This window comes from Schistocerca cancellata, chromosome 2, assembly GCF_023864275.1.
Source record: "Schistocerca cancellata isolate TAMUIC-IGC-003103 chromosome 2, iqSchCanc2.1, whole genome shotgun sequence".
Lineage (NCBI taxonomy): Eukaryota > Metazoa > Arthropoda > Insecta > Orthoptera > Acrididae > Schistocerca > Schistocerca cancellata.
Window position 1 is genome coordinate 1,017,952,143 of NC_064627.1, and position 27,974 is coordinate 1,017,980,116.

The window sequence follows — 27,974 nt, forward strand, 5'->3', positions numbered from 1 at the left end:
TCTCAGTTCTCCTAGACCCACTTCTAGTTTTGACCATTTTACAACGCTCACGATTGTACTGAGTTTTCATATTAGTCCATTTCGTTTCACACTCCACAAGCGGTACACCAATTTTGTCAGACACTTTTTTCAACAAATCTTTCCTTTTATATCTGTTTTAATATGCACAATCAGAAGAATACTACAGAGGTTTCCTCATTTCAGTTTCTAACAAAAACTGAATTGTTGCATCTGTTGACGACTCGTGAGTTGCCATTGTCGAAAGAAACACAGCAGACGAAGAAAGAAACAGCAGACGACACAGAAAATGCGCATGCTCAAGTCACACTACTCTGCCGTGTTTTTGCACACTGACCATAAACTACAAACTCTAGACTAAATTTCCCTCGAGTAGTTGTACAGAATCGCGACTTCAAACAACTGTTGAACAACAGTTGAAAACTAAGTCAAACTTCGAGTTGAAAACAGTTATCAACCGAGTTTGTTGGAGTTGGAATTCAGAGTGAAGGTACCCTTACCAGTGCGAATTCAGTATTTACAGTCAATTGTTAGTGACATTTTAAAAGTTTAATTGGTTCTCATAAATTTCAATGCATTATTATCGTTTATATAATGAAAAATTGTTCTTGCAATAGAAATATTTTAGTAGCGTGTTTTTCTGTTTGTCACGTTATCATCATCTCCTCCCGGAATATTTTAGTGGGGTTGAAATTCTTGGGATAAAATTACTGGGCGGGGGATCCTACCGACACTTTGTTGTTGATTTAATGAAAGTCAAGTAGCAGTTGGCACCACGCCTCCTACAGCAAGAAAAATTGGATATTTGTGGTAAGTTCTGTGGGACCAAACTGCTGAGGTAATCGGTCCCTAGGCTTACGCACTACTTAATCTAACTTGCACTAAGGATAACACACACACGCATGCCCAAGGAAGGACTCGAGCCACCGACGGGGGGAGCCGCGCGAACCGTAGCAAGGCACCCGAGACAGATCGGCTACCCCCGCGGCTCACAACAAGAAGATAGATCGTTAAACAGCAGCAGTATTGTTTTCTTACGATTGTTAGGTACACGAAACGGAAAAGGCGGAGCAACCAAAGAAGGGGTGAGATGTTCACCAGAAAGTTCTACAGCAATGTAGCAGACTAGTACAGGGACATACTGTTGACAAGAAATTTAGACATATTTACTGTCCTTCAAAATAACCCCACTTCTGGAATACTACCGAAAGGGATTACATGTTCACTCACTCCCTGAATGGAAATTTTATCTCATACAGTGAATTGGTCGGTTTACACATCTGGCACATGAAGCATTTCACTTCTAATACACTACTCCACAAGTGATAACATTAAATAAACGGTAGAACTTTTATGTCAGTTTTCAGTGGCCAGCAAAACGGTAATAATGCAATGAAAATGCGAAATTAAGTATCACTTTGTTTGACATTTAGGCTATTGCTGCAGCTGAAGCAGACCGTGATAGTGCAGTTGTTGCTATCAGTACAAACAAAATCTGATGCATTTTGTTGGCAATGAGATGGGCACGAGTTTTCCAGTAAAGAATGGGAGGATGTTAATTGAAACGTAGAATGAATCTATAACTGCCTGGATTTTCATCTGCTTTCATCAGAAAATATGTGTACCCACAGTCGGAGATACTGTAATCGCTGTTACTCGTGACTGGAAAAACCTGTAGTCTCGACAACGCATCATGACTTTCACGAGAACTTTTATGCTTGTCATTGTTGCTCATCTCAATTTAGGAACTGGCAGTTTGAGCTGCCAACAGCAGCAACGTAATTTTTTTAACAAGTTGAGTTTTAGGCATGAGGTTAATATGTTGGCCAAACTATTTACTATACTGTGATGTGGAATGGGCTCAACAGCAAGATACATTGCTGCCTATTATAACACCGTCGTCTGTAACAACTGAAAAAAGGGTTAATGTATCCATGTTGTTAGGTTGGTAATGCTTGCTTGCAGGTTTTGTGGTTACGTAATACGGAGAATTGAAGATACGTGCCGGCGACGCTGTGATAGAGAGAGATATAAAAGTGGAAGCTGAACATTTGGGATTAATATGGCTACGTGAGTATAGTAGTGCCGGCGGTTCTTTCGTAGTGTTTTACGTAGGTCTTGATCATCAGTACTACATTTTGAAGGTGTAAGTTATTTGAACAACGCCTTTTGGGATTGTCCTTACTTGTTCTCATCTCAGAGCTGAAAATAGGCGTATTAATTTCTGTACATACTGTTCCTTAACATTAATTTTACATCGCATCGACAATTATTTTTCTGACTGTTTTGCTATTCCTCGTGTATATGTCATTTTCGACAGTATTTGTTGTCACTTTCACAGTTCAGGTATAGTAATAATCACACTCGCCACCCACCCTTTTGCGTAATGTAAACTGTTAATCAATAAACTCACGGGCGCCTGTCGTTTCATGGGTTTCACATTCTTTTTAAATGAACTATAACGACGTTTTTGAGAATCTCAATTATTACTTTTCCAAAATTGTGAACTTCTCGAAATTTCGTCACCAATCAAAATGAAATACATTATATCTAATTGTAAGGACCCTTTAGATATGCCAAAAAAGTGTATATTTCATGGTATTTGTTAACATACACAGAACTTCGCAGAAATATGCAATGTGTAAATGTTTTAGAAATATGCAATGTGTAAATGTTTTAGTATTCCATACTTACTCCAAGTGATTTGCTTTCAGCTCATTCAGTTTACCAATTAAGGAAGAGATGATTACCCTTCAGGTCCCATCACAGTACGGCTACTGCGTTCTCGTTGCAGTGGGCTCAATCTTTGTACTTATGTGGAAGGGGATCAAGGTTTGTTCTAGCACTTAAGTACACACTTTCTTCTACTAACACAAACAGGGCAGCATGATTTAATACAGCAGTTTTGTGAAATATGAGCTATCATTGATCATATGTTGTTATATATTTGCTGAGCAACAAGAACAAATTTCAACTATGTACAGTTTAACTTTTAAAGAAATATATAGACTTGCTTGTTTGCTATCTGTAGATGTTGTCTTTTACAACAGTTTAATACACAAATGCCAATAGTTTTTGTGACATTAAGAGATGTTCCTGTGGCGAGCTGTAACTTAAAAGGCCCAAAATCCTTGCTTGTACAGGCAAGAAACTGAGTGATTATCTTTGCACATAATCATTGTGGAACGTACACTTTAAGTAACTCACTGGTTAAATGCCTATTTTTAGGTGTACAAATGAATGAAAAAAATTGTATGCTTGCAAAGTAACACACATGTGCCTGATGGGATTTAACAAGATGCAATAGACATAAATTAAGCCGTGTGGAGTGGAATCTGAATGTTACTTCTCCAGGATATGCTATTCTAAAGAGGTATTTCCTACAATTTGGATACTAGTTGCTGTGGCATGGACATATTTAAGTGAACCAGTTTTAAAAAGACTGTCCCATGCACTCCAAACAATAGGTGTGGTACACTTAGTAAGGGGATCATTTTGCTTTATGACAGTGCCCATCCACACATGTGGCTAATTGAAATCCAGAGCTGATCGGATCATCTGACTGATCTAGTGTCCAGTGACTACCATGCATTATTGCATTTAAAGAAGCATCTGGGTGGTCATTGCCACAACAATGATGAAAATCTAAAACAATCCTGTTGCAATGGTTGTCAGGCGGCAGATTTCTATATGGATGGTATTCAAAAGTTAACTGTATAATATAAGTGCCTAAGTATTGCTGGGAATTGTGTAGAAAAGTGGGTTAAAGTGCAGGTGTTCATGGAAAAAATAAAATTTCTAAGAAAAGTTTGCTTGTTTTATTTATGTTTCAAAATGTTACTTCTTTTTCTTTAAAAAAAGTGCCTCATACTTCTCTTGGCAGCAAGTTGTTATGGCTCTTCAGTTTGCAATTTTACATTGTTTATTGCTTAAAATGGGTATTTTGAAGACAGTAAATGTGCTTTGTCATTTAATATTGAATTAATATCCTATGATGTCAGATTATTAAGAAAAGGATACATTGTTGGGCAATAAAAAGTGTTTATTAATCCCGTCTCCCTTCAGCACATGAAACTGGCAAGGCAGTAATTACAGTGCACATACTGTGAAGTATGCTCTCCCAACAGTAAAGTGAAATGCCAGTCAGTAAGAGAAAGCTGCAATGTATTTGCAATGCAGTCTACTCTCATGATACTGGGTTCTGTTACTTAAGAAGTCTTTGAGCCACTCGTACACCTGGGAACGTATTTCGTATGCTTGTACCTTTGTTAGCAGTCAACAGTGTGGCATTGTGTCTAATGCTTTACAGAAACCTGGGAATATGGAATCCACAGGTTGCCCTTCATCCCTGGTTTACATGAACTCATGAGAGAAAAGGACAAGCTGAGTCTCATATGAGCAGTGCAAACTAAAACTACTGATTTGTGGACAGAAGCTTTCTCCCACTCCAGGAAATTTATTATATTCAAACAGAGAATATGTTCAATGATTCTGCATCCATCATACTGGCACTAAATGATATCAGTAAGAACCGCACCTGAAGTGGCATGCAAGATACAAACTGAAATTGAAAGCTATTGTAATTTAAAAATTACGCTTATTACACTCTACATCTCAACATAAGTAATATCTCTCCATTAAATAGTCATGTTGGTTTTGGATGTACTGAACTTTTGAGTGAAAGCTGTACCAGATAACAATTCTGTCAAACTTAATTTCCTGCTTTCATTACTCATGGTTCCCTCACTTGACTCTAGATTCTTGGTGACTCTTAGATATAAAGTAGCGACATAAGGCTGCATGTGTTATTTTAATGTGTAGATAGTCAATTAAATACTTTTTTCAACTTCCTAATTTCACTGTGTGATTATTTCCAAAAGTTGTCATGTGTGTTGTCCATCCTTAATTTCTAGGTTGGGGCTGCACGAAAGAAGTACAACATACCATATCCAACAATGTATAGCAAAGACAATGATCAGTTCAACTGCATTCAGAGAGCACACCAAAATACGTATGTATTCAAGTTCTGTAATCTCTCTCACTTGTGTGTGTGTGTGTGTGTGTGTGTGTGTGTGTGTGTGTGTGTGATATCATTAATATAAATGTTTACTGAATAAATGGCTCTTCTGAATGCTGTCTCATTGAATGTGAGTGTATTTTGTGTATTAAATATCAGATTACGTTTTTGAAGCACAGTCAGTACATCCCTTTTTTGAAATTGTTTGTTTCTGGTATTCTTTGTTCTGTACTCCAGATTTTTCACATTTTATTAAACATTTAAACTGTCAAATTTTACAACAATTTATGAATTTAGTCACATACACTTTTCATGTACGTTAGATGCGTGGCTTTCAGACATCGGGCACAGTGCAGTTTAACTTGTAAGTCGTTGTGCAGAGGACAAACAGCATAGTGCGTGGGCTTTGTGCAGAAGGCACCACATTGTTGCCGTCTTCAACTCCCGCCATTTCAGCAGCTTTCTTTCTAAGACATTTAGGCAAGGAGTGAATGGCCGCTCTCTTGCGCACTAAGAGTTTTACTAATGCTTTTCACACCTCACAAAAAAACATACTCCAGGAAATCCTCTTTATTACGTGCATATATGATAAAGGTGTTAATGCCAGCAGTGTTAATCATTCAGTAAAACAGGACAGTGGCTAGCGTGTGGTTTACCTTGAGCATGAATAATAGTGTACATTTCTTCTATTGTGTCTACTCCTGTTTTGGTCATACACATTATTATAATTTCTGGTTTCTTATCATCCACGGTATTAGTGTCAATGACATCGTGATGCAAAGATGAAAGGAGGATGTTTTTTCCTTTCTTTGGCATATATGAAACTATACTATCCTTTCTGAATCACAAGAGGTTGCTTCTTGATTTTCAAACTCTCATGCAAACAAACTCTTAGGCACCTCCATCTTATTCTTTCTAAGAGTGGCTGCTCCTGTCGGTTTCTTCTTCGGAGTTACATAGCCAGTGGGGTGGGACAAAACAAATTGTCGAGTGTCACGTTTCATCCTGTCCCTTCGATATGCTGTACAGTTCTGTTTACTATCTCCTTAGGTGAGTTTGACAATGCAAAGGGACCCTGTGTTTTTTCCTAGCATAATTTTCATCTCCAGAGTATACCATGTTCTTGCATAGTGCAAGGTGAAACTCTTCAATCCATATTTTGCTGATTTGCTTGATTTGATTTGATCAGGATAGCATAGACCAAACTGGTCAAGTCCGATGCTGCCTGCACCGAAACAGAGTTTATTGTGGAGTATCATTCCCTGTGTCTCTAGTAAAGTCACCCAGTGCCCTTAACAGTGCGGGGAGATCCTTTACCAGTGCTTTGCTAGATACAATTTCTTCAGGTCTGGTTAATTGGAATATTCTGTGTCTTTTACCAATGCCTCGTATTCCAAGATCAAATGTGATGCGGTTTTCTTGCCCACTCCACACATTCTACATTTGGGGTCTTCTTCATTATCCCCTTTGTATGTAGGTGTTTTTTGAAGTTCCCATAGCCTGTCCATAGTCCAATCATGAGTTTCATTTATCTCCTGTTCAAGCCCAGGATTGAGAGACTTTTGGACCTTAGCCCAATATTCTACATGCTGTCTCCTTGTCCAATCTCATAGTTTTATTTTGATCGTCACCTTGGTGACTGTCAGGACAGGTTCCGGTCCAATAAATGGTGTCATCTCCCCTATACTGACCAAACAATCGGCTTGCTCATTACCACTAATCCCTGAGTGACCAGAGATCCACAATAGGTTTACGCTAATGCTTTCCCATACTTCCACAAGGACTTTGTGGTATTCGGCCACGTTCTTTGATTTTGTTGCAGAGGCTGCCATTGCTTTCAGGGCTGCTTGGCTGTCCGAATAAATGAAACTGCTATGACCTCTGTAGCACCTCTGCAAATTCTCCTCCATGCACACCCTGATAGCAGATATTTCTACTTGAAACACAGTGGCCATCCTCCCTAGAGAGAGGGCACTCTCCAGTCTTGGCTGCACTCCGTAGCCCCAACACCTTGGTCTGTTTTCGAACCGTCGGTGAACCAGACTATGTCCCCAGTATGGTGTCGAAATTTTTTTTCTCCCAGAGCTCTACTTCCAGTTACTACATTGAAACTGGTTTTGGCTGTCATCCTTTATTGTGAAGTACATTGAAAGGCTTGTTGAAGCAGCTGGGGGTTATTATATAGTCTGCCGATATTTCCCCAACTATACCTATGTCTACCTGATTCAATATTTTAGTGTGAGATCCTGGATACTCCATTGAGTTCCATTTTTTGCCAGTTTTTAACATGTGTGCTCCAGCTCCTGTCTCCATTTTTACCCACAGGTGTAATGGGGACATGTCTAGTACGGTTCCCATCCCAGCAGTGGGTGTGCTGCTAATTCTGCCTGTAATAGCTAAGCAGGCCAATCTCTGTACTTTAGCAAGCTCCTTAGCAGCTACCTGCCGTTCTACCCTTTTCCACCACACTGTAGCCTCATAAGTGATCATAGGTCTTAACTGCCGTGGTGTAGGGGCTTAAGCCCCAGTTTTTACCACAAGCTCTCCTGGTACTCATTAGAGTACCTTTCACCTTGAAAGAGGTGTTCCTTATTTGAGGGGTCCATGATAAGTTTCTCATTCAGGGTTACCCGTAGATATTTCACTATCCCCTTCACTGGTAGAGTTTCATCTAGGAGCTTGAGATTCCAATATGTGTGTTGGATCTGCTTCCTCATAGTACTCGAACAGTCTTCTTAGGACTGGCCCTTAGATCATGTTCATGTTTCCTGCAATTTTGCGCAATGCAAACCACTAAACCACTAAGAATGGCTCTAATCCACCTGCAAATGGTAGTCTCCAAGACATGCGCCTCTTCTGCCTTAACTATGGGTTCGAAGGCCGTGTTGCTAAAAGCCCCTTTGATGTCCAAGAAGATGCTGAGGGCTATTTCATGAAGGTGCAGCACTTTCTCTACCTTCCCAACAAGTTGGTGGACTGCAGTTGCACTCAATTTTCCTGTTTGGTATGCATGTTAGTTTATGTGTAGAGTGACCCTAGTTAACCTCCTCTCCCTAACATGCATGTTGACCAGTTTTTGTAATGTTTTAAGAAGAAAGGAGGACAGACTGATTGGTCTCATATCCTTGGTCTTGGTATGGCCAGTTCTCTCTGGCTTCACTGCCCTCCAGACGTAAGGAATGATCCCTGCTGCTAGGCTAACCCTAAATAACCTGCATAGGAATCTTATTAAGTTCGCTCCTGCTTATTGCAGGAGCGCTGGAAAAAATTGCTTCTGGGCCAGGTGAATTGAACGATTGGAATGTTCCCACTGCCCAATGGAGTTAACTATGGTCAACACAGTCTCTGGCAGATTCCCAGTCCTCGCTTCAAATGCCTGAAAACCAATATCCCTCTTTCCTTAAAGTTCCTCCAGGATTAGTTGGTATTTTAGTGAGGATTTCGTGAAGTGTGGCCCGAACAGCCGTACCCTCTACCTCCTCGCATAATACCTTCCAGGACGCCTGCTTTGTTTGCTTAATTGCAAGATTGTATTTGACAAGGGCCTCCCGATATTCTGCCCATTGTTCTTTCCTTCTCGCAAGGTTAAACAGTCTTCGTACCTGTTTCTTCTGTGATTCCAGTTTGTTGTTCTACCAAGATACATTCCTATTCATTCACTTCTTGGTGATTGATCAGTTGTAATGGTATGAGGTCATGATGGCAGAGGTCACTGCCTCTGCTACCTCCTCACTCTACTGGGTTCCTTATTGAAGTACTGACTTCCGATAGGCTTGTGTTGAGGTCCCTCCTATAAGCCTCCCAGTCCATTTTCTGGGGATTCATATAGGACATGGTCTGTCTAATGCCCATTTCAACCTCGAACTTAATATACTTGTGGTCTGATGAGGATGCCATTGTTTGACGTAACTGCCCATCAAAGAGGAACCGAAGGTTATGTCAATTACCTCTTCCCTTCTTATATTCCTAAATGTTGGTTCCTTGGCCCTATTGAGGATCTCTTTAAGTTATTAGCAAGAAGAAATTCTTGAATGTACCCACCTCTACTGTTGGTGTCGGTGCTGCCCCACACTAAGTTGTGGGCATTAGCATCGCATCCAACCAATAGTTGGTTGCCCTGTTGTGCATAGGCTTCTGTCAGTCTCCTCACCTCCTGAGGAGGAGGAGGAGGAGGAGGAGGAGGAGCACTGTCCTTGTAAGGAAGGTATGCCGAGGCCATTACAAACTCCCTCGTGATACCTTCCTCATGCCGCATCCTGATGGTCACTAAGTCTGTAGAACAAAAGTCCGCCATTGGCATGAAGGGGATTCCATTTTTTACATAAATGTACATTGTGCCGACTTGCTTACTTGGTATATAATGATGGAAACTGCATTTGCCTCTAAATGCAACCAATTGTTCATCCTTCATCATACATTCAAACATCGAATAAATATTAACCGTAACTCCATCTTGTGTTTATGGAGAGTAGGACAATGGCTGGTCAATGAATCATAAAAGTATTATTCCAGCAGCCATCGTTTTTATAGCTTTGTATGTAGGCTACCAGTATTTTTATAGCTTTTTATTTAGGCTATCAGTTTAGACTCCTCAGTAGTCATCGTTAGGCCCTGTAGTATGAATAACAAAAAGCATCCAGTCGTACAAGTACTGTATTTACCTGACTACAAGACGACTCTGAAAATTCCAAACTGTTTTGTTGGCAAAGTATCTGCCTAAAACTTTTGCATTATGCCTAGTCTAAACTGAGGCCATTTATTGAGTGCCTACATTTTGATAATACAAGGAGAAACAACAAAAAGAAATGGTTTATATTAACTTAAATTGTCACTACCTTTTTTTGCCTGCTAAGCCTGCCATCTGGGTATTACAATTTTTATCATGACCACCATCCTGATAGCACACAGCTGTGAAATTTATATCTTCACTGTCACAAACATGTGGCTGTTCCTTCCGAATACATTGCTTTTTTTTGAGGTTGTGGTTACAGTGGGGACCGGAGAACCTAGCTGTTTTTTGCTGAATACATATTGGATTTTGCTCCTTTACCGATGTGGGAATGTCATAACGTTTATAACTTACAACATATTGTCTGCCTACCTCTCTTGTTGGCTGCACGCAACCAGCAGCTGACATACCCCCTTGCGTTCCCGTCATACTTCGTGGTGAGCATTGACAACGTTGCTGCAGGAAACCACTGGCTCCTATCTAGAATTTTACCATCTCTTGCAAAAATGTATACTATTGTTGTGTATTGTCAAATATTACTCGGTTCAAATGAATTCAGGCAAACTGTAGTTTATAATCGTGGTAGATGTTTATAAAAAGCCAAAGTATGCAGTGTAGATTTCCTTGGTTGGCAGCATGACAAAATTTGCTGCTTGCTTACCACTCCGCTCCTCACACTCATCCTAGTTTCCAGCCACGTTGGTGTCACAGCTCCCCCCTCCAACCTTCCATAGTGCTGTGCTCAAGCAGATTTGAAACACCCAACTGCAGTATCTTGTAGAGTGAAAGTCATATATAACAGTGGCAACCTATAAGTAAATAAGATTGTGATTATGATTCAGTCCAATTCTCAAACTTCTGCTTGTTCTGTGATCTAGTGATGTCTGTTGGCACTGTCTCCACGATGGATGTAGCCGCTGTGATTTATTCTCGCAATAACAACGACAGTCCGTGTAATAAAATTAGTTTCGGTTCTAGACATTTAATTATGGATCAATTTTCTTTTTTCATTGTATGTTACCATCTCATTCTAAAGCTGCTTAAAAGGATTAAAAGTGGTAACGCTTTTACGTGGTATTCTGTACGTGAGCAGTGAACAAATTTTTCATTTGCAACCCACTTGGTTAATAATTACTGTCTCTAATAACCAAATAAAATATTCATTTGCGTATGGAATTGGGAAATGTTTTTTGAAGGACAAAATTTTAGCCTTTCAATATTACCTTTACTTAAAAGCACTGCAAGTGTTTATATATGGTATCCATATGTGTATGGGAACTTTAATTGCAAACGAGCTTCGTAAGATGAATGCTATGTCCTCTTGTCTTTCATAAATGTGTCTGATTTTAAGCTGAGCAGTAGATTGTTGTGGTAGGTAGTTCATAGTTTCTCCTGAAACTCTTGCACTAGTGCTGTGCGAATCAAATGACACGTGATTGTTGGAGCAAGTTCAATACTGCATTGGGAGCTTCAGTGTATCGGGAACTCTCCAGCCTGTTCAAGCATTTCTGTTTGCTTGACCCCGAAATCTTCAAAATGAATCTGCATGCGACATCAATAGCCAGAGCTTCATCTGTAAATGTAAAACAACCCCTATATCAATCTACTAAGAAACGTAAAAATGTTGACTTCCACAGCAGTAGTTCAAGCTGCGAATATAAGATGACCCTGTATTTTTCAACTGACGATTTTTGGAAAAAACCTCATCTTATAATCGGATAAATATGGTATGTAACAGGGAACAAATATTTGTCCCTAGTTTCCGTAGAAGACTTCACGAGCAATGTGTGCTCCTCACACGGGTAACATGAGGTGTTACATGTGGGTTCCCTGTTATATACTTCTGTGATTGGCTACTTTTTGTCATTCATACTACAGGGTCTGAAGTGACTATTGAGGAGACAAAACTGGTAGTCTAACTAAAAAGCTAATGGCTGTTGGAATACTATTTCTACATTTCAGTTCGACAGAAATAACTCTTTTAACACTTGTCTGAATTCAGCTAGGAGAATTCAGCTAGGCGAGCAAACACTGTGGTCTGTCTCAAATATTGTTGAATCCCGAACAGTGCAACAAGAAACAAAAGTGTCGCAAACTCATTGTTGCAGGAAATCTTTTTGTAATTCAAAAACTATTTCTATTCCATAAGTTTACTAAATTTTGGTGGCCTGCCCGGTAATGCCTTGCTATTGTCAATCGACTGAGGAGAGACTTGATGTATTCCACGTTGTTTGATTTGGCATAATGGTCTCTTGTGCAATTTGATGCAGTGTCGTGTATGCAAATGTTTGTGCACTATGTGATTGTTCTAATTATTACATCGTTTATAAATACATATCAGGAAACAGGCCACTGGAGGTTTTACAGCTTCTGCAACAGCTTTCACACCAGGGAAGTGAATTTAAAAGATCTACACGCAAGTTCTAACATTGTGACTAACAGTTCTCCATCCGCTTAGTAGCCTTATCATTTCCAACAAAGAAGGCATGTGTTATGTGATTATCTGCTGTACTTAAATGTGAGTCTATGTTGTCTTCATGCTCTGTTTCCATGTGGCTGTAGAGAGAGAGAGAGAGAGAGAGAGAGAGAGAGAGAGAGAGAGAGAGAGAGAGAGACTAATTGGTGCCCATTTCCTCTCCTTCAGAAGATCGTCATCTAATATTAATTGTAGAAGCTTTCACTCTCTTTTGAGTTCTACTTCGGAAGGATCCATTGCTGAGTTAACCACATGGAGTGACAACAGACATGCAGTTGTTACGGAATACAGCTGCAAGCTTTCTCAGTGCACAGTAACATAGAGAGTAGTTGCACAGTGTGTTGACAACACCCTTGCATATTTTCTTGGAACTCTGGCTTCCGTAATCGATTCTATTTTTACACATGACTCGTACATTACTTCCTAGAAAGGTACCAAAGATTGTGAATGTACACTTCTATCCATTATGTAATAATACGTCAGTAGTAATGACTTGGGGTCTTCTGAACACCCTGCGTGACAGCTACAGGGTTAATACAACACACCCACCAATTTAATATATTCATAAGAATCGTGGAGCAAGGTTTTTATTACTTGGCTAAAATAAATTAGTATAGTAGGAAGTTTTTCTGCTTTTCTAGGAGTCACGGTAAACACAATTTAGTTGTTCTTTTTGTAAACAATGTATAATTCCTAGCAATTACAATTTCCTTCTGAATAAGATAATTTTATGATTGTCGAAACCTAGTTCAAGGGTCCTAATAAACCTGTGTTATGCAACACGTGGGCTAATTTTTCATCCTTCCAGGACACGGTAAACAGCTTGAACACCAGTTTTAGAAATCATTAATTTCATTGCCGATTCACTTCCCAAGTTTCAGTAATTGTTGATCCTATTTGTGCCTTCTTGAAATCCTAGTGCATCTCCTACATGCAGAATGAAGTATTTATTTATAATGTTCCTCTATGTTGCATCGAACTAAACTACATCTGGTTTCTTGTGACAAGTCATTCTTACAATATTTCTGTGTATTTGTTTTAGATACTTCACACACCAATCAAAGATGTGCTGTGAGTAGTGTAATAAATTTTTCTTGTGTTATGGCAATTACTGGTGAAACATTAACAGAAAAGGGATTGTTGGTAATGTAATGTTCATAAAGAAGTACAGTGTGTATCATTATTAATGGTGTAAATGTGTACAGTTGAAAGTACACAAACCTGGAAGCAAAGAAGTCTCAGTAAATGCAGCTACGCAAATAAACGGTTTGCAAGATAATTGCATCTTTGTGGTTACTAGCCACTGCCAACATGATTCTGTGTAAACACTGCTTGCTGGTACGTGGTGTGGTCTTTTTGAGATGTGAAGTTGTAAACAGAATCAAAGAGCCACTTGCACCACATGCTGTGAATGAGTCTCCATGTTGGTGATGTTTCTCATTGACTTTGTGGTTAGAGATACTAGGTGATCATCTTATTGGGTGGTACACGTCATTAAACAAACATCTAAAGAGCCAATATGGCAAAGATGGATTGGATGAGGACCTGCACTGGGGCGTCAAAGATAACCTTATGGGAACCTCGAGGATTTCTGTGTTTGGGCCACTTTAAAGTGTAGTGTACGCCACTTCAGTTAACACAGTATGTACCGTAAACCGATGCTTACCTATTTATGCCTTAATGCCCAGAGTTTCCATCACCCTGTTCAGAAGAGAGCATTTTCAAAACGTTGGTATATAGAGCAAAAACTGTTTCTGACGAGGACCACTTGAGGTCCGAAATTAACCATCTGAAGTACGTGTTCCAAAAGAATGGTTAAGTGCAATATTTGTGACGTTCGCCTACTTTATTTCTTCGTTTGTGGGCCTTGGTGTCGACGTACTGTGTTGCTACACTGGCTAAAAAATGGGGTTTGGAAGTTCAACACTGACTACTTTAAATGATGTAGCCGTGAGGTGCACATTTGCGTTCCACAGCTCTTTACTTTCACTGTTCACAATTCGCCCCCCCCCCACCATATACACATTTAACATTGAACATCTACAAGCAGTAAAAGCTTAACCACAAAGTTTACAGTTCTTGAAGAATAGGAAGGTACGTATGGAACAGACACTGTAATCGTTTTAACACAAGGCCTGATTGTGTTACACTTATTTCACAGTTAAGTTGAAGCATTGTTGTTGATCTAACCACCATAGGTTTGTTGTCTGAAACTCGACCATGGACTGACTGTCTTGGGACCAAAAATTGGGCCCTTATATATCCTCAAAATAATAGACACTGAGACTGTACATTGTTTGATGTCTAATTTACAGAAATTACAATTGAAACTTAACTCATTATATTAACTGAATACATCGAAAGCTTCATTCTTTTTAACAGTTTCTTCTACTGCAAGAGTTAGGCCAAATTATTTGTTTAAGTGATGAAATTACAGAATCGTCAGACAAACAACACTTTTGACGAAACTGAAAATTACTTTGGGATTAATTAAGGGCTGGCTTTGGTAACATGTTTTCGAATAAAGCCAAATAGATCCTTTAAGAATACTGTTAATTGTTCCTCCAAATGTTTGTAATTAGTACAGAATTTATATTTGTTTATGACTCAACAATAGAATTTAAGTTACAAAAATCAATTACATACGTAAAACTAAGCACAAAATTAGATCTGGTGCTACATTCTTTAAAACTGAGGGCCAATCTGTCTCTTTAATGATAGTGCAGATTATACTCATGTATGGTAATGATAATCAGTTAAACATGAAAACATGAATTTTAAGGAGGTAGATGGCAAAACAAGAGGGGAATTAAAATTATCCCAACTTCCTTGATCACATCTTGACCTATAATTAACAACTGCAGCATCATGCTTAAGTGGCTATAGTGTTGGGCTGTAAGCAGACAAGCCGTGTTCAAAACTCACTCTTGTCATTTCTTTTTATCTATTTATTATTTTTTTTCACAACATTATGAACTGTCCATCTGATCATTGAAATGTTTGTTCTCTTTCTGTCATCTTGGCAGTTGTCATACTATGTGTTGTTTATAGAAAATGAGTCATGTGGCAAGAATACGTTAGTCTTGCAAGTAAACATGATGAATAGTGAGAGCAGGCGAGATACCAGGTAGATGTCTTGCAGAAATGAAAACAACAAATAAACGAGTGTGAACTGTGTTACAACAAAAGAATTCAAGGGCCAAAACTTCCAAAATGGAACATAACTTCAAAAATGTTAAAAACATGTGTTTTGACGGAGCACAGAGAAACTGTGTGATTGTGAAACCGTTGCGTTCATTAGACATTTGACAAACTTAAATTTTCATCATTTCCTTGGGAGTGATCACATTTATTCATATGAACACTTAAATCTGGCAAGGAGGCATATCTCACTGACTTACCAGGCACACAGATTAATTGCATCGGTAAAAGATTCCTATCATATGACGTGTACTGTCACTAATGCTGTGTCTGACACACCAGATGTGTTTTCTGAAGGAGGATTTGGTTGACTTGTCTCCTTGTCACCAAACGTTTGTAGTTCCAATTCGAGAGCCACCTCCTTTTGGCTGCTAACAGAGTAGTCGTGCAGAATCAGCTGTCATTATAGGTCCCTTCCTTACAACTTGCTGCTGCAGACGTACGTTACACCATGACACAGATGCAAATTTGAATACAGCGAACAGTGGAAAAAAATCAGCATGAAGGAGGTTTGAACATGGCTCGCCTCCTTGGGAGTCCAACAAAGTGATCACTTAACCACAACACTGTTGCCCTTTCAGGCTCCTCTATATTGCACTTCTTGTCTTTGGCCTGTTCACTGTTTCTACTGCGCTTTTTTTTTTTTTTCACAATTCAGTACACCACCTTCTTCCTATTTTCATGCTTGATCTGTGTTCGATATTCATGGGCTGTCCACTAGGCCCTTTTTCCACAAAATCTGAGGGGGGTGCAGTGAGGAGTTTCCCTTGTTAGTAGCCATTTTATAATTTACACAAAGACATGAAACACTAAATTGAACAAACACCTTACTCGAATACATTTCACATGCCAGATTTTAGATTTCAGTCCACACACAACAACATGTCTCCACAAATGTAATGTCCACATACATTCCGACAGACAGATTTGTTGATGTTAACCAGCCTTTGGTCCAAGCTGGAATTTACCAGTTTTTTTAACATTATCTGATATGTCGCTGTAGCACACTGATCTGTGTCATAACTCTGAATGTTAAAATCATTCTTTTCAGGCTGGAGAATTACCCACAGTTCCTAACTCTATTATTGCTGGGTGGTCTTGAACACCCTGTCATATCTGCTGCTGCAGGCTGTGTGTGGCTGGCCGGCCGCATAGCTTATGCAAAGGGCTATTACACTGGCAGTAAGTATTCCTTTTCTTCCTGCTCTTTACTTTTTATACATGATTGTGATGCGTAGGCATGTAATAGAATGGTAGTGTACTGTAGTTAAAATTTTTTGTGGAAGTGGAGATACCTTCCTTCATTGATCTTGACATGCTGTTCATAGCTTTCGTTGACTTCATTGTTCCACCTTAATTTATTTTGTGCTCCTATGTTTTAAAGGATTAGTGCACTTCAACTGTAATTTTCTGACCTTCGTTCCCCTCGAGTTGAGAAGATGTTTGTCTTAAAATACCTGTAATGTACCAAATTGCTTAGTAGCTATCATGGAGTGATTTCAGTGAAAAAAATTAATTTCAGTAACAGTTGTATAAAAGGGGTTAAAAATTGGTGCTTAGAGAAATAATAGCAATCGCAGAGAATACGTACCATAACAGTAGGCAGGTAACGAATGCTGCATGCAAGAAATAGAAATTTTCTAACTCAGTGGCTACAGACGTTGCATGGATATGTTGGCTACAAAATTATTGGCAGCAGATAGTGTAAATGTGAACTAATTTTGATTTTTGTTATACTTACGTAATGAATGTCAATTAACTGCAGCAGTTGGATCACATACAGCTATCTTCCATTGATAAATGTTACACAATAAAAATTATAAAAACTGAGATATTAAACATTAATCTTTTTTAAACAAATAAGCCAAATTGTCATGATGATGTATTTCCCAAGATACAAACAACAATATCTCTCTCTCTCTCTCTCCCCCCCCCCCCCCCCCCCCCCATTCCTGCTGTGAGGTAGTTTGGATGCACCTACATTCCTGAAAGTGATGTTGTGCTACTTCTGTTGTGATGTTTCTGTTATTGCCTTGAGAAGTGCAAAATTTCGGAGAGACTTACTGGATGGCCAAAACTTACAATCAGGGGGCAAACTTCTGGCACTGTCAGCAGGCACATTTAAGTGAAAAAACTGTTCACAGTTCTTTTCAGTATTAGCTTCTTCTTCTTCTTCTTCTTCAGGGAACACAGGTTACTGAGCTGAGGGAAGGTAGAAAGGAGGGTTAGCTCACTCAGATCCTACAGTTGAGAGGGACCAACCTGTTGTGAGGACAAGATCTCAGTTACCCATTCTCTGACACTTCTTTCTTTTTCTGTACCATAAGTATTTCCTGGGTTTTTGATGACTCATATTGGTTGGAAAGTGTAGTGAGCAGGGTTGTATCATAGTAGTAGTTTTTTTCATTACACAATTATAGAAAAGAAAATACAACATTACAAGTTGGAGTTGATTTGGTGGTAGTGCAGAAAAAACAAGAGTACAGCATGCTGACTGCTGTAGTAATACAAAAACCATGTTACACAATCAACATGCGGCTGAAGGGTGATGCAGACTGCACCCCATCTGCCAGTTTGCATGCCAAATATTCTTCCCTGATGCAGTTCATGCTATCATTGAGTCCATTGTTAATTGTGAAATGTGGGTCTTGGGGATGGGTGGGTCTCAAATGGAACAAAATACGTGGATTACAGGCACAGGGATTGGACCTAAGCATCAAGCACATTACTACGAGTGCTCCTCCTGACAAACATTATGTTGGGTCGTGTAAAAGCAAAACTTGAAGATGAGATTGGGCACACAGATCAGTTGCTTACTGGCATGACTGGTGGGTACACAATCTTCATCATACAGTTAATAAAATATTCCAGGCTATTATGCCGTGGTTGAAGAGATTTCACTTTAAAACTCGATGTTTCGTCGCCATCTGCGGAGACATTTTCAAGGGGGATCGTAGCTTTGTTGAATGTCCGATTCACACCCTGTCTCACTACTGACTGCAGCAAAATTCTGCTTCCGAGAGCTCCTGCACTGAAGTGGAATTTTGCTGTAGTCAGTAGCAAGCCAAGGTGTGAATCGGGCATTCAACAAGGCTACGACCCCCCTTGAAAATGTCATCCGCAGTTGGGGATGAAACATCAGGTTTTAAAGTGAAATCCCTTCAACCACTGTATAATAGCCCGGAATATTCCATTAATTGTGACAGTTCCAGTGTGAAAGCTTACATTTTACAATCTTCATCATAATCCTTATAAGAGATATTAGCCAAGAACCATTGAGCATAACCAGGATTTTCTGCTTGATAAAAATTATAATTTTGTCACATTATCTTCTTTACACTGAGTGTTTTCAAATGATGGAGGTGTTGCAAAATAACTTACAGGCAGTACAGACCAATATCCAATACATTAGCTTGGACATCACCAGAGTAAGTTTTTGATATTCATGTGTTCATTGGATAATAATTGCAATCTCTTACTACGATGTGGAATGAGTCTGTTTTAAAATTGGAGAATACTTTCTCATTGAAAAATATGCTGACCATTTTTGTAATTGTCTTGAAGCTATATTTTTAAAATAGTGATTTATACTTAACTGTTTTTGGTATATTCAGGGCATTTCAAAATGAAAATTAGCAATTACCAATGGCTTAAACTGTTGTGGAGAATGTGAAAGAGCACACATTTTTTTTACATCGTTGTAGGTGTTCTATACGATGCCCTTGCTCACAGGGACAATATCTGAGTGATAATCCATTTCATGCCAAATTTCTGAAGCATTTGTAGAGTGATGGTGCATTTTCAGGTGTTCTGCGAAGTTGCTTCAATTTTATGCATGAAAGGAAGAACACCCGGAAGTACAGCATTTATCAATAAATTGCACCAAAGAAAACCATAGCTCTTACATGTGAGGAGTCACATTAGAAGTGTGCATTTTGGGTTCTGGAATTTTTTTTGGCAGAGGTGGTACACACACAAGGTCTTTCACATTATCCATGAAAAGAAATCCATTGATGTCAGTTCTGGTCATATAAGTGGCCAAGAAGAGAACACAGCATAGTCATGTCCAGTACAGCAAATTCAGCGGTTGAGTTAAAATTTGCAAAACTCCATACTGGTACATCATACTGGTGCCATATGAATATTATTTTATGTTGTCTGTAATTCTTATTAATGTATCACTGTATATTATAAAGTTAAAATTGTTTGTAAACTGCTACATTTATTTTGAATTGCCTTGTATTCAGAAAGTCTTCCATGGAGTAGAAAGTGTTGTCAAGCAGATCGAAACAAGAACACACACACACACACACACACACACACACATTTTTTTAGATAGTCTGTTGTTCAACTTGTTTACTTTCAGCTATATCGATTTATAAATAATGGTATAAGCTGCTAAGTAGTAGAATTACATGCTGTGCATGTGTTTTAATATTTTCATTGCTACTCAAGTTAATGATGTGAATACCTTTTCTTAAAATATTCTGCCAATTTGTTTAAGTACTCAATAGAAAATAAATTGAAAGGTACACTGAATATTATACAATCCACTGTGTGTTGGATTGACAGATGGTAGGCAATCCTATTAATGGAGATACAATTTGAAAAGTATACCTGGTGTTGAGTTTAGCAGTTTTAGGTACTCTGTAGTTTGTGCATAAAACATTACTTCATAATACAGCGTATTTTACAAAAGTTTTGTAGTGATGTCTACATTTTATTTGTTGCAAATTAAGCTATTGCTGTGTAACACAATCCATACTCTTACCAGAATGGATATTGACTGTGTGATGTTGCAAATGGTTGATGGTTTCATATGTAAGAACACAGAGCAAAAATAGTGTGTAATTTACGCATCATTTATAAAAAGGAAGCCGTTTTTGCATGATCCCATGTTGTTATGTTCCAGATCCAGCAAAAAGAATGCAAGGTGGTTTTGCATACTTGGGACTTCTGGCATTGCTTGGAACATCAGTAAAGTTTTCTATGCGTCTTTTGGGAGTAATCTAATGATACTGCACAAGTTGGTAACACTTGCCAATAGAGTACATAGACTGCATCATAAAGTATTTTGCCATTATTAATTTTATGTGCTGAATGTTTGTGTAATTACAATTTATATTTTGTTAATAAACGTATATAACTAACCACATTGTCGTTATTTTCTCTGTAATGAAACTGAAATGTTACATTCCTGATTTCCTTCAGCAAAGTAAGTTGAAAGGTATATGGACGATTATAACCTACATGTGTTGAGCTGACGGATGTAAGGCAGTGCTAAATGGATTGTTTAGGTGCCAGAAACATTTTTTATGAAGATACAATTTGAGAAGTATGCATAGTTGTGGATTTCAATAGATCATGTTTCCGATGTTCCTCTCTACATGTGCACTGCATAAGTTGCCTGAGAGATACCCAAATCATTTGTCTCTACCTGTTCCACCTACGTTCTTCAAGAAGAAAAGTTACTGGTAATGCTCTGTATTATCCCAGATTTCATTTTTCCTTTGTGGCCAAAGCATGAAATATAATTTGGAGAAAGCAATGTGTTTCTTGATTTGTACCGAATTTTATGTAAGTTTTTGCAAGACACAGCACATTTCTTATACCATTCCTAATTTGAGTTTATTCATTATTTTTGTATTGTTCCCATGCAACCTAAATAAACTCCTGATAGAATGCTCATATCTTCTTTGAATTTTTCTCCTTAACTAAAGAAAGGCCACAGGCTGACGAGTAACGTTCAAGAATTGGTTGACTTTGAGTTTGTAAATTACCTTCACGAGGGAATTACAGTTTGCTATGACTGTCGCGGTAATTCTCAATCAAACATTTGCCTCGCCCATGGCTTGATTTATGAGATCGTTCCACCTTTCTTCCAGGTTTTCTGACTGGATTGAGGCAGCACATCGCCATTTCCTCTCCTGCGGCAATCTCTTCTTCTCCCGATTGTTAAATTATGGAATTGTGTGATAACTTGAAGATTCTGATAGTACATGATTAGCATGCTAACTGGTCATGTTGGTCTTGGGGTCCCGAGGTACAGAAGCACTAGAGTTTGGCTGAGATTAGTGTGACCATATATCTGTCAAGGTTTTCGCACAGTTTGTGTTTCACTAAACTCCTCAGGCCCAGGCCATCTAATGTACCATGGGTATGATTCTTGGAACCCGCTTTGAACCATTACAGAGGAGCAGTCAGGAAGGAAATTCAGATCTAGAATGTTTTGTAGATGAGAGCATTAAAAAAATCAATATTAAAGGACTCTTGACAGAGTAGCAATGCTTGTTTTAAAAAATAAACCAAAGATATTCCATGTAAACTGTGAAGGTTTATGCACCAACATGGTTACATTTCAGGCCAACCTCTGTGATGTCACAAAAAAGTTAAATGATAATTATATCAGATTATCAATTTGAGTTTAGATTATGGCTCACCAAATGAATGTTGAGTAGGGGGTTACTTTGTAGAAAAGGATGATAGCCAGTTTTGTTATATTGTAAAATTCGGATTTTTTAAGAATGTAAATTTTGATGACGTTGTTCCCTTAAAAGTTCTTGTGCTCAATGACTTTTGTATGGTCTTACCGTATTTACTCGAATCTAAGCCGCACCTGAAAAATGAGACTCGAAATAAAGGGAAAAAAATTTCCCGAATCTAAGCCGCACCTGTAATTTTAGACTCGAAATTCAAGGGGAGAGAATAGTTTTAGGCCGCACCTCCAAATCGAAACAAAGTTGGTCCATTGTAATATGAGACACAATTTAGGTCGAATGAATGACGATACAGCTACAGTAGTTTGGTTCGAGTCGTAAGCATAGCAGTTAAGCTTTACCAGGTAGCCATTGCTATGCGTCAGGCGCTCCGTCCGTATTTATTCGGGTACCCTTCCTTTTTCATGTGCTTCGTCTGGTGTGAATCGATTGCTTAGTTTGCTTCGATCTGATAATTGCCGTTTTCTTTGTTATAGATGTTTACGTCACTCTTAAGCTGAAAATGCATTACTGTACTGTGTCATGCATTGTTAGTCGCATTCTGATACTGCGTGTTTACGACCTGTCGCGGCATGGCTTGCTTTTGCGCGCGCTACCACCCCCCCCCCCCCAAAAAAAAAAAAAAAAAAAAAAAAAAAAAAAAAAAAAAAAAAAAAAAAAAAAAAAAAAAAAAAAAGAGGAATCGTCTCATTAGCAAAACAATGGCAAGAGACTGCTATTTGTTGTTACTTACACTGCTGCTTTCTTTGATAATGATCAACAAGAACCAAATAATAGATTGCGTATGATAGAACATGTTCGGAACGAGAGTTAGGTGAAAATTTTTCTCCGTTTGAAAATCTTTGCGGCCACTTCTTTAGTACATCAAATTCTGCACAGGAATTAGTCATCTTAGGTTTAAAAATCTAGTCAGTTGCCGTGCTTCATTTCTGACTGTATCACTATTAGGCATAAGAATAATACGAATATAAACATGATACGATACGTATATTCTGCCGTGTTTGCTGTTGTCTCACTCTAGTTTCGTAGTTTATTAGGCAGACAGGATTTAAATGAGATAGCAGCAAACATGAAAAATACGTGCCACAATGTTTATATTCGTATTATTCTTATGGTGAAGAATATCACTGCATGTGATTTACATTTCATCAGGTTCCTATTAGCAACCATCTCTACTCACAGGTAGGAAAAAATTGAGAATGTAGAGTTGGCCATATTGACAAACATCCCAAACAGTCTTACCAGTCGGATTTTCGTAGTACATTGAAATTCTGCTACATTCGAAGATGAGCAATACGGAATTTGTATTATTTCATTGGACAATGTATGAAAATGCAGTGGTCGAAACTCGGGGCGGAGAAAAAAAGCTCGTCTTGCACCCTTCTTTTTTTTTTTTACTGGCGCAGAGGTTTTGGCGCCAGTATTTATCTCTGTGCCTACAAAGCTTGCCTTTGTAGCGCTACATATATTCGACGGCAGAAGTTAGTTGTGGCGGCACCTACCAACATTTTTCAGAACCTCCGCTTGCTTTGCACTCGATTCTAAGCCGCAGCCGGTTTTTTGGATTACAAAAAGCGAAAAAAAGTGCGGCTTAGATTCGAGTAAATACGGTACACAATATTGTGCAGTGAAAGATGTAGTGGAGATTGAAGAAACTTTGAAAGGAAGTATCTCGTAATGTTAGTGGCATACATTAGCAGAAAGCAAAACGTTCTCCAGCGATCCAAAGTGTTTCATCGTTAAATCAATCGACAAAAGATCAAGTCTGAAATAGTACATTTGATAGATCATGGCTGGGTTCATTTTTTCCTCCCCCACCCATTTTGCTCCTGTCTAGCTAATGTGATGCAGCCTGAACATAATAAGTGTAAAAAGTATAAGGCAAACAGGTGATGAGAATAGAACAGGTTAGGTTAACATATGGATCCATGAATTGACAGACACCGTACTCCATACCTCGTGATGCAGTTTTAAGGTAGAGAATATTTATAACAATATGATGATGATGTGAAACTTGTTGAAAAAAAATTTGTAATAGTTAGGCGCTATATTTTTGGCACATAGTGATAAGTTAATCAGCTGTGTAGTAGTGACTGTTGCTGGTAGATCTTTTAGCCGCTGTTCATTGTAGATTAGACGTAGTCCAATCAACCTGAGGAGATGGGTGACTTCATAAAATGTGAGGATATGGTAACACTACGCAAATCATATGGTATGTGCACATAAGTAATAATGAGTACTGTGTGTATAAACATCTGACATTATATGATGTAATTAATATGTGTTATGTATTGGTTTCAGAGTAAGCGCTTGAAAATGACATCGCTGCAGTCAGCTGATAGTGTGAAAAAAGTTCTTCAGTGTAGATCATTTTGGGGAGACAGTGATTTAGATGGTGTGTCACTTCCTGGTACAGGTTCTAACGCCAGCTTTGGACAGAGGTGTAGCCTGTATGGCACAATCAGGATGTTAACAAGGTGTACTGAGGTGTGCTCAGTTACCTTTAACTTGCTTAGCACAGTAATCATCTGTAGTTGAGATTAAACCTTTGTAGCTATAGAATAGTGCTGGACTTCTCACACAATCAATTTCCCTTTGGTGTTCATTAATCAGATGTGCCACATTTTCCAATCTTTTTTGAGCTATCCAAAAATTGTTTAACATAGTTACTACTTGTCTTAATTTTAATTATAAAGACACTCCTCATATCTTTTAACTTTTTTGAAACAAATAGTTGAAATTTTGTTGTTAGTTGTATTGATTAGTATCCTTTATTTATTGGTGGTGATACCAATGTGGCAAGAATATTGATAGTAGTTCCTGTTATGACAGATTACAAGAAAGATCACGTACCACCTTCATAAGTAATTGAAATGCAGTCAGTTAAGCATGTTTGGAACTACCACAGCAGAAAATCCAAATGGCAGTGCAGATAGTTTTAACATACAATAAGCACGTTGCAATGAACAGTAGGAAAACTGACACTGGAAGACAGCAGCAGTTGCCAAGTGATAGCGCCGGAGGCCACTAGTAGCTTGTGTTCAAAGGACAAAGATATTTACTATCTAATCCAAAAGTTTTAATATTGTAATGCTAATATTACAGATTACACGATGACAAAATAAAATTCTGTAACCACCTATTAATTGTAGTAGATCCAAATTCCATTGAAGTAATTACAGATTGTATGGAATATAAATAAAGGTGGGAATTTAAGGAGATGGGACCTGGATAAACTGACTGAACCAGAGGTTGTAGAGAGTTTAAGGGAGAGCATAAGGGAACAATTGACAGGAATGGGGGAAAGAAATACAGTAGAAGAAGAATGGGTAGCTTTGAGGGATGAAGTAGTGAAGGCAGCAGAGGATAAAGTAGGTAAAATGACGAGGGCTAGTAGAAATCCTTGGGTAACAGAAGAAATATTGAATTTAATTGATGAAAGGAGAAAATATAAAAATGCAGTAAATGAAGCAGGCAAAAAGAAATACAAACGTCTCAAAAATGAGATCGACAGGAAGTGCAAAATGGCTAAGCAGGGATGGCTAGAGGACAAATGTAAGGATGTAGAGGCTTATCTCACTAGGGGTAAGATAGATACTGCCTACAGGAAAATTAAAGAGACTTTTGGAGATAAGAGAACCACTTGTATGAACATCAAGAGCTCAGATGGAAACCCAGTTATAAGCAAAGAAGGGAAAGCAGAAAGGTGGAAGGAGTATATAGAGGGCCTATACAAGGGCGATGTACTTGAGGACAATATTATGGAAATGGAAGAGGATGTAGATGAAGATGAAATGGGAGATACGATACTGCGTGAAGAGTTTGACAGAGCACTGAAAGACCTGAGTCGAAACAAGGCCCCCGGAGTAGACAACATTCCATTGGAACTACTGACACCTTTGGGAGAGCCAGTCCTGACAAAACTCTACCATCAGGTGAGCAAGATGTATGAGACAGGCGAAATACCCTCAGACTTCAAGAAGAATATAATAATTCCAATCCCAAAGAAAGCAGGTGTTGACAGATGTGAAAATTACCGAACAATCAGTTTAATAAGCCACAGCTGCAAAATACTAACACGAATTCTTTACAAACGAATGGAAAAACTAGTAGAAGCCGACCTCAGGGAAGATCAGTTTGGATTCCGTAGAAATACTGGAACACGTGAGGCAATACTGACCTTACGACTTATCTTAGAAGAAAGATTAAGGAAAGGCAAACCTACGTTCCTAGCATTTGTAGACTTAGAGAAAGATTTTGACAATGTTGACTGGAATACTCTCTTTCAAATTCTAAAAGTGACAGGGGTAAAATACAGGGAGCGAAAGGCTATTTACAATTTGTACAGAAACCAGATGGCAGTTATAAGAGTCGAGGGATATGAAAGGGAAGCAGTGGCTGGGAAGGGAGTAAGACAGGGTTGTAGCCTCTCCCCGATGTTATTCAATCTGTATATTGAGCAAGCAGTAAAGGAAACAAAAGAAAAATTCGGAGTAGGTATTAAAATCCATGGAGAAGAAATAAAAACTTTGAGGTTCGCCGATGACATTGTAATTCTGTCAGAGACAGCAAAGGACTTGGAAGAGCAGTTGAATGGAATGGATGGTGTCTTGAAGGGAGGATATAAGATGAACATCAACAAAAGCAAAATGAGGATAATGGAATGTAGTCGAATTAAGTCGGGTGATGTTGAGGGTATTAGATTAGGAAATGAGACACTTAAAGCAGTAAAGGAGTTTTGCTATTTGGGGAGCAAAATAACTGACGATGGTCGAGGTAGAGAGGATATAAAATGTAGACTGGCAATGGCAAGGAAAGCGTTTCTGAAGAAGAGAAATTTGTTAACATCGAGTATAGATTTAAGTGTCAGGAAGTCATTTCTGAAAGTATTTGTATGGAGTGTAGCCATATATGGATGTGAAACATGGACGGTAAATAGTTTGGACAAGAAGAGAATAGAAGCTTTCGAAATGTGGTGCTACAGAAGAATGCTGAAGATTAGATGGGTAGATCACATAACTAATGAGGAAGTATTGAATAGGATTGGGGAGAAGAGAAGTTTGTGGCACAACTTGACCAGAAGAAGGGATCGGTTGGTAGGTCATGTTCTGAGGCATCAAGGGATCACCAATTTAGTATTGGAGGGCAGCGTGGAGGGTAATAATCGTAGGGGGAGACCAAGAGACGAATACACTAAGCAGATTCAGAAGGATGTAGGTTGCAGTAGGTACTGGGAGATGAAGAAGCTTGCACAGGATAGAGTAGCATGGAGAGCTGCATCAAACCAGTCTCAGGACTGAAGACCACAACAACAACAACAACATGGAATATATTGCCACATATGGCATGATTTGCAAGTACATAGCCAGGTTGTGTTACAAATTGTCAACAGGCAAAACAAAATTTACAAATATGTAATATAAATCAATAAAAAATATAAAATGTCTCCATACTAGTCACAAAGGCCCTTCGGCATTACAAATGACATAACATGTTGGCATGATAAAATTTGTACAAAATTATATTGTATTTACAAATAACATGTTTTTGCCATTGTGTAAAAACTTAAATGTAAAGTAAAACAGCAATAAAATGGTGAAATGCCTGTAGTAACCGAAATGAGTAGTAACAAATAGAGGCAGCTAATAGTGGTGTGTATGAAAGACCAAAATGTTTATTCTTTAAACAACGATTCTTTCAATGTAATCCATTGTCTCCAGTTCTTCACAACAATCAATACTAAGCACAGTGTCCCTATGGAATGTTAAGAATCTCACACCTTGTAGGTGAATATCCCTGGAAACCTGTCACTCGCACAAAATGGTCACACTTCTTTCTTCTTGTTTACGTTTAGCCATTCGTTATGCCTAAGACGTGTTACTTTTTTCTAAGGTAATTAACTTTCGGGTACAGGTCCTTGGAATGCCCCTGCTTTGTAATAACTGAAATTTACACTTTTTCTGATTGTAGGTGGACAATGTTACAAAGATTTGTTTACACACCTTTGTTTCCATACCAATTTCTTGACATTCTAAT

General features: G+C 38.5%; 1 protein-coding gene across 2 annotated transcripts; it reads left to right on the forward strand.

Annotated features, from left to right (window-relative positions):
- Positions 1-1,933: 1,933 nt before the first annotated feature.
- On the forward strand, positions 1,934-20,594 carry LOC126162993 (microsomal glutathione S-transferase 3-like). 2 transcript variants are annotated; one of them, XM_049919849.1, is made up of 5 exons: positions 1,934-2,088; positions 2,733-2,850; positions 4,932-5,029; positions 16,493-16,623; positions 20,354-20,594. In XM_049919849.1, the coding sequence occupies exons 1-5, from the start codon at positions 2,081-2,083 to the stop codon at positions 20,452-20,454; spliced, it is 456 nt and encodes a 151-aa protein (XP_049775806.1). In that variant the 5' UTR covers positions 1,934-2,080; the 3' UTR covers positions 20,455-20,594. The 2 variants fall into 2 exon arrangements, with proteins under 2 accessions (XP_049775806.1, XP_049775807.1); XM_049919850.1 differs by having other exon boundaries at positions 2,017-2,164.
- The last annotated feature ends 7,380 nt before the right edge of the window (positions 20,595-27,974 follow it).

Coding starts and splice junctions, on each gene's coding strand:
- LOC126162993 (XM_049919849.1), top strand. Junction 2,851..4,931: donor TTATGTGGAAGGGGATCAAG/GTTTGTTCTAGC, acceptor CTTAATTTCTAG/GTTGGGGCTGCACGAAAGAA. Junction 5,030..16,492: donor CAGAGAGCACACCAAAATAC/GTATGTATTCAA, acceptor CATTCTTTTCAG/GCTGGAGAATTACCCACAGT.